Source organism: Phytophthora infestans, genomic scaffold (genome assembly GCF_000142945.1).
Source record: "Phytophthora infestans T30-4 supercont1.41 genomic scaffold, whole genome shotgun sequence".
In the NCBI taxonomy this organism is placed as follows: Eukaryota; Oomycota; class Peronosporomycetes; order Peronosporales; family Peronosporaceae; genus Phytophthora; species Phytophthora infestans.
In genome coordinates this window covers 1,261,573-1,269,360 of record NW_003303718.1, presented here as the reverse complement: position 1 = coordinate 1,269,360, position 7,788 = coordinate 1,261,573, and the positions used below count along the sequence as shown (strand labels likewise).

Here is a 7,788-nt window from a genome sequence, read left to right as displayed (position 1 = left end):
TCTCGTTCACCTTGAGGATGTCAGCAATATTCAAAGATTCACATGCGACTTACCCACACTACTGCATCGGTGGCGTCAACTTTTGATTTACAAACTCAGTTCCTTGATCAGACCCCAGGAATCTGACAGGTCGCTCACATTGCTTCAGCTGTAAGATCAACGTCTTCAAGTTGTCTGTACATTGAGACTTTTGACGGAGTAAGAAGCCCCATAGGTATCGTGAGTATTCATCCTCCACGAGCTGAAACATCACGTTTCCAGCAACCGAAACCTCACCATAGTGACAGACATCGGTCATCAGTTTTTTACAACACCTTATTGATCGACATGGAGACACATTCTTGTATGACATTCTTCGCGATTTTGCTAATGTACAGCTTAGGCAATCCATCGCATCTCTAGTGCGCTTACTAGGAGAGATCGTCATGCCTGTAGCCATCCGATCACGATGGAGTTGCTGCAATGCTGCAAAATTCACATGACCAAAGCGAAGATGCCACCGAAATATCGATTCACCTCCAGCCACAAATGATGCAACTACTTGAGGTGAATTACACAAACCACGAGTGCGATAGTAACCTCGACTCTTGACAAACACTATTGCTGTCGGCCCCTTCCATAATAGCCGTCTTGGAGGTCCGTCCTGAGGATACTGTGACTCACATTGCCAGCCTTGCTCTTCAAGTGCATTAACACTTAGCAGATTAACGTGACATCCAACAACATTACGAACTCCAGTAAGAACGCAATCAAGCGCTTCTCCAGTTTCGCCACGTCTATCTTGTGCGGATAGGAAAGATACAGGCAATTGAGACACCAAATGTTCCGTTGTTACTTCTCCTGTCCACGATTCATGTGGCGTGTTCGTCTCCACGTAGTGCGGGAGCTGTGTCATAAGTGACCGGTCAGCGCAGGTATGCGTAATAGCTGCTGTGTCTAATATCCACTCCAATGAACTAGAGGTATCAAACGTCGACAATAATGTAGACCCAGTACTTGACACAGCACAAGTATTTTCAACACGACCGATCATTCCCAATGGTAACGGCTGAGGAGGTCCACCTTTGTTTCCCCCATATCCTCTAGAGCTATCCCCAGAATTGTTGCCACACTTTGCCTTTTCAGCATCTACGTTGCCGTGCTTCAGATCAAATTTGAGCTTACGACACTCAAATTTGTGATGGCCTTCTCTATCACAATAGAAGCACTTGCCCTTCTTTCGTTTACCAGGACCAGACTTTTGATTGGCTTTGCTTCCTGCTTCACTGGATTTAGCTCCACGAGATTGTGCTCCACTGGGTTTAACCCAGCTAATATGTTTACTAGATTTGTCACAAGTTTTCTGTTTCTTAGCCACGTGCATGATCTGAGTTTCCCTCTTTCTCATCGCGGACGATCTCATCCATCTCGGTCTCGGACTTCAGTGTGTTCAAGACTTGCTGCAGAGTGGGTCGGGACCCGGGAGCTATGATGCGAGAAAACTGACGCACGACATCTCTGTGTGTCTGCACTACTCCCATGAGAATCACGTCCACAGTGAGATCATCATCGATAACTCGACCCAGATTAGCCAACGCACGACGTGTATCGTGAATTTCCTGAAGCCAAGAATCCATCGTCTGCTCACGAGTGTAAGCTGCGTGGAAGAATTGCTTCAATACCCACACGTAATTAGAAAACTCACGCTTAGTATGGTGTGCTTCCAGATCTTCCGACATTTCCTTGCCAGTTGGAAGATCACACATACGCTCAGCGTCTTCAACTTTAGCACCTCGAAGCAACGTATCTTTCACAAAGAAGTCCAACATATCGTAGCGCTGTTGAAGTTCCCCATTTACAATCGGACGCTGTACGGATCCATCGATCAGACCCCAAGCATTAAGTCGATGTAAATAGGCCATAACTTGAGCGCGATAGAGGTTAAAGCTTCCTGCCATTTTTGGTGGGTTTTTGTTCACATCCAACGCTAGGTTAGGCGGTGGCAATGATATCCTTCGTTGTTGTTCTTCATTAGCATGCAACCTCGCTGGAGCGTTCACCACCGGAGTTCCAGTCAAAATGAGTGTTGAAGTTGGTGAGCTCAACGCAGAAACAGACTGCGGCTGTGGAGACTGAAGGACAGGAATCCCGCCAGCACCACCAGCCAACGGACCTACCAGTCCAGCCGCTACTGACGCTTCAGGCGCTGATACAGCCATCATCCGTCGCGACGCGGTCGGAGACGGAGTACCAAGTAAGTCTGACATCAAAGGCAGCGTCCACGACACCGTCAGCGTTCACGTAAGTTCTGGAAGTTTACTCTAATTTTGGGCTCATAACCCTAACAGCGAACGTCCCCTACTCGTTCACTTGCAGAGGTCGTGTACGATGTCTGGACAGTGTTTACGACGGAAGAAGTAAGCGTTAACACACTACTCGCCCCACACTTGGCAGAAGGGGAATTGCTGGAGCTCCACCCTTGGTGGACTCCGTTAGAAATAAAAATATCAACCAAGTATCCAACGGGCGAGTGACTATCAATACTAAAAAGACTTCTGGTTTCTGAGACTGCGTCGTCCAGGTCTCATACATTGTCGGCCGCCCATTGGCTGCTATGCTTGCGAATGACGGCGCTGACGTGTACAGCGCCGACATTGACTCGCTGTACCTATTCCGTCGCGGTAAGCTCATCCCGAGCGAAGAGACGCAGGAGACGGCGTGTAAGAAGTCTCGTGTCATCATTACTGGCGTCCCCGTTAAGAGCTACAAGCTGCCGCTTGAGTGGGTCAGCGAAAACACGGTCATCATCTACGTCGCGTCCTTCAAGAACGTGGACGATGCCGAGCTGCTTAAGATAAAGGGCGTGCAGTACGTGCCACTGGTGGGTAAGGTCACGGTGGCCATGCTCGAACGCAACCTGCTGCGTCTGTACGAGAACTTCCACTGGAAGCCTAAGAAGGTCTGGCAGTAAGAGTGTGGATGAGGATAGAGAGAACACCTCGCTCACCGCTAAAATACATATATCTTCCTCGTTACAGGGAAATTCACAGCGTGTGCAGTACCGTAATACGCTAACTGTATCCAATTACAGTTAATAGCGCCTATGCTGACTCCATTATCTCTACATGCACTAAACTGAACGCTGTGACTTTATTCTGGTCGTTCACGGCTTTCGCTTCGAGTGTGTGCGGCCCCACGCCGAGTCCACGCAGCAGCATATTGCCATCGTCCACGTGGGTTTTCTTCAAGTAAATGTCGTCATCAATCAGCAACTCGAGAGTTTGTACATTCACGGCTGTGTACTCGAGGACAATAGACTGATGTCGTTCGAAGATAGCACCATCCAAGGGAGACGTTAGTGATAGGTGTACCTCGTCCTCAATAGAGGGAGTGGGTGGCTTTCGAACGTAGACATCTTTCTTGTATGTCGTGAGCTCTTCGATTAGCCCAGGAATGGGGATAGTAACTTCGAGATGAAGCTTAAATATCGCGTCGTGTGTGAATTTTCGGAGAGGAATCGACAGTGCGATTGAGCACTTCAGTATTGTCGTCTTCGCTTTCAAGTGCAAGAAATCCTATTTCCGACGTGAAAACCTCGTCGTCCAAAAATAATTCGTATCGAAAAACCTCGGCGCCATACAAATGCAGAGCTTCAGTGGGAAAGTTGGCAAGTTGCCACTCGAATGAAACACCTTGTGGCGTGATTATTGAGTTTCCCACGGGGTTCACAATGTGCACGGAAACATTCGAGATATCGTACGCCGAGAACAGTTCCTCGTAGTTCGATAAGGGGAACACTACAGGGTGAAAGAAGCTGTACACACACGCAAGGAGGTACGCAACTAACACCGTGGCAGCTCCCCCCACAAACAGAAGCTCTTGCTGGGTGGGATCACCATTATTTCGCTTCTTCTTGGTCTCCGTCAAAAGCCCCTTGCTCTTTGCCACCGCTTGATTTCCCGTCGACTCTGGACGTCCCTTAACCACAGCCTTCGAGCTCTTCTTTTCCCTCTCCGGCGGTCTTTTATCTTCTTGTTGCACGCCATCGTCTGAATCTACATTCGGATCAGCACAGTCGTCCTCGTGCTCCGCCTTGGCGATGTGAGCGCTCTTGCCTTCCATGCTGTTTTTCGATTCCAGATCTTTCATGCAAATCTCCTGCTCGATTGCCTCCGGATGCGGAGTGTCTGCCGAATTGCCATCATCCTCCGACTCGCACGAGGTCACCTCCGATGTGATAGTGTCTAAGAGCTCTTGGGCCTGTAAGTACATGAACTCACTACCATTATCACTTGTTAGGATATCCACTTTGTGGAGACGAACAAACGCTTTAAGCGCTTCTAACACAATTGCTGCCGTCTTGTTTCGTAAGAGCTTTGCGTACCCCAGCCTTGAGTTGATGTTACTAGCAGTCAAAATTGGCCGTTTCTCCCAATACGCAAGATCAATTTGCCACGAGTTGGGGTTATGCGAAGCTATTTTGAAACCATTGAATCTCTTCTTTTGCTCCTGAAATCGTTGAATATCGGGCTGACTCCCATACCAATCCTTTACTATTTTGAAAGTTATCTTAGGATTCAACTCCTTTGCTTTCTGATACAGAGCTTGAGCTCCTATAAAACCGGTTTTTGGGTCATAGTAGAGTTTCTTTAATAGCGCGTCCATGATCTATATTTACATTAAAAAAATCCCCAGTGGCTAGCTGCTTAAATTACAAGTGGTTCAGTCGTGATACCATCATCAAGTACTCGACGTTTGTCATAGTACTAGTTAAGCGCTGTTTTGGTTTGAGTATAGGTGATGATAGACTTGGCTTCTTTCGATAGTCTGAACCCCTTGTTTGTACCTTGTAGCATGATGCGATCCCGTACGACAGTCTCAAACCCATCAGAATTAAGAACACCATTGTTTCGACCACTTCCCTGTTGAATACCCTTCGCTGAAACCTTTACTTGGTATGTCTCATCGGGTAGTTAGCAAATATAGTTCTTACTCGATAGTGAGACCATAGCATCACCTTGACCATTCATCTTTGAACAAACCAGGCGTAACGGCGATCAACTGAGCTACCTCAGTGTTGTAGTCACGTGGAAATCCAATCGTATATACGCTGCTTGAAGTATGTTCGTAGCCCAGGCTTAATACAGTCTTGAAATGGATTATCACAGCTGAAAGCGATATAAGCCGAATCAGTGTCCATCTCCTGATACTGGAAGTCAGAGCGATCGAAGTAGAAACTTATGCAGTCATAGTAAAACTGAAGCATGCGTAGCTTAGCAAGCTGATAGATAGCAATCGACAAATGGATTAGGTTCTTATTATTGAGTCGGCGCTTCTTCATCGTGATCTCACACGCATCATTAAGCTCCTCGAGACCATGGAACGTAAAGTGTTCGATCTTGTTTTTAATAGCTTTGTCACTCGACTCATACTTAACCTCTTTGTGCTTGCTCATATCCATGCCAGATCGACCAAAAGCACTGTTGCCTACCAGTTTCATCATCTCGGCAATCATAGCCTTAGACTTATCAACATCACCCTCTCGCCGGGCGTTTGATACAGCCTTCATAAATGGAGCAAAAGCTTTATGGGAGCTCGCTTTTATGAAGCTGTAAGTCTTGGTGATCTCCAACCGAGAATTGATGGTGTGCTTTCGACTTGACGAAGTCTAAGCGCAAACGTCTCTTAAGACGAATATCGGTTTTAGAGAAGCTTTCTCGACGAGCATCATAAAAGGGGAGCCGTCAAGCTCTCTCCACCCAGCTTCGAAATTGTGCTTCGAAAGCACGCTGGGATTCTCCAGGGTTGAGAGCATCCGGAATGGTTCGCATGGAAGGAACTGACTGGTGTTCGGATATCACATTCAAGAAAGCCGAATACTTTGTATGCTTTGATGTCATCGATGATACCATCATACGCTTCAACCGTAGTCAATCGACCGCATGGCATCTCATTACCAAGGGCCCATATATATAGAGCGTTAGCGTCGTATCCGATAATTTTCTTGCAGATCTTACCTCCATGAATCTTCGTCTCGTTTCGCTTAGCATACCTGTTGAATATAATTGATGATCCACCAGCAATGTTAGCTTTCATTTTCCCGTAAATCTCAGATTCCTCCTTGTCAATCGAAAACACCAATCTGTCTGCGTTAAAATCAAGCAGTGTCTTGTATCTGAACCCCCTAAGAGACATATCTTTTCGAGCGGTGTTGCATGAAATGCAGCTGATCAAGATATTCCCATCAGTGTGCCCAAGATTGTTATTGATTCTATCAGCGGAAGCGGTATCAGCAGTCAGCTGACAATAGCATAGACCACACAGATACTTTTGCTTTTGCAGCAATGTATTCACGTGCTCGAGCGTCATACCAAATTTTCGTTTTACCTTAGCAACCTGACTCCTGTAGCCAGCCATGCGCTTCGCTGGAAATCGGAATGCGTTAGCAGGTTTCTTATCCGGATATTGGAGATTATTGAAGCAGGTCTGTACATAACCTTCTCTGAAAGACCAGGTAGGGACACTCCATCCGCAAACATATCCAGATCGAAGCGCTTAAATAGCTCTCGCTGAGCCTTGATAGCTTTGGTGAAAGGGACTACGTCGAGATTATTGTACCAGATCAGTAGGTCTTTGATCGATTTCATCTCGTGGTAATCCCACACGAACTTCACTCGTTCGTAGTCATCGCTCGTGATGCTCGTTCCACGGAGCTTACTATCAAAAGCTGACTTAGGTGGGATAGTAGTCTGCTTTAGAACATTGAACGCGGTGATGTACTCGTTAGGGAAAAGACCCTTACCAAGACCACAGACACATCTAATTTTGTCATCGCATTTGCAGCCACCGAGATATGTTGTAAGATACTTGTCGTAGCTGGTACCAGCTGGTACATAGTTAGTGATATCAAGCATTTTCATGTCCGATGTAGCAATGCACATGTAGCTGAGTTCTTGATGACAGATTTGACGTTGTCGGTACCAATTACGGCAAACAAATCTTTCTTAATCAAGTTAATATCATATCGACCAGAATTAAAGCCGAATACTGGTACCTGGTCAAGCTGCTGTTTCAGTTTCCCATAATCAGACCTTTGCTTACCAAAACCAAGACTGCGGTGAAAGTCAAAGAAGCTGGCATACTTTCCCTCCTCTTCAATCCAACTCTCCACATCAGACATCTTGTACTTTTTTATCAGAATTAGCGCCTGGGACTTCCATACCTGTCAGACCATGTGCATTGATGATTTTTTGTAGAAGCGACATATATTTATTGACATTGTACTGCTGAATCTTAACCGATACATCACCAATGTAATTGAACATTTCGGTAAGTAGCATCTTTGGATCGTCATTTACAAAGCAACGCACCCCCTCGGTTAAACTATCAGCTACTGATACCGACACAGGAATGTGTTCGCTCGTGAAGACAGTATTCTCCCCGTATTGAGTCGCGGTAATCTTAAGAATGGCCTCAAAGTCATAAACGATGAAGTGATCGATGTACTGGTCAGTATTCCTGATTGAATACTTCGTAAGCAGTGATCGTATTACGTTCTGAGCTGGTTTGTAGATAGTTGGCTCAGCTGGGAAGCTTTCGATATTCACGAGCTCACATTGATTCTTTTTGTGATTTTTTACTTTTTCAGCGCTGACGAAAACCACTTCACACTTAGGGCATTGATACTTAGCCTGAAGCATGTCAATGTTCTTGATGTAAAGAGCATGATTCTCGAGCGATAAAATATCCATAGCTTCATACCCTTGTCCGATCTACGAATGCATTCTACATTTCCGGAAGCTACATCCA

The 7,788-nt window shown here is 46.1% G+C and overlaps 2 protein-coding genes across 2 annotated transcripts; one reads left to right on the top strand and one right to left on the bottom strand.

The window, feature by feature from the left end:
- Positions 1-423: 423 nt before the first annotated feature.
- PITG_16143 (uncharacterized protein) lies at positions 424-1,033 on the bottom strand (the record flags this gene model as incomplete). Its single annotated transcript, XM_002897864.1, has 2 exons — positions 424-457; positions 501-1,033. The coding sequence occupies 2 exons, from the start codon at positions 1,031-1,033 to the stop codon at positions 424-426; spliced, it is 567 nt and encodes a 188-aa protein (XP_002897910.1).
- A 1,560-nt stretch (positions 1,034-2,593) lies between these two features.
- PITG_16142 (uncharacterized protein) lies at positions 2,594-2,950 on the top strand (the record flags this gene model as incomplete). Its single annotated transcript, XM_002897863.1, has 1 exon — positions 2,594-2,950. One exon carries the CDS (start codon positions 2,594-2,596, stop codon positions 2,948-2,950), a length of 357 nt encoding a protein of 118 aa, XP_002897909.1.
- Between the last annotated feature and the right edge of the window lie 4,838 nt (positions 2,951-7,788).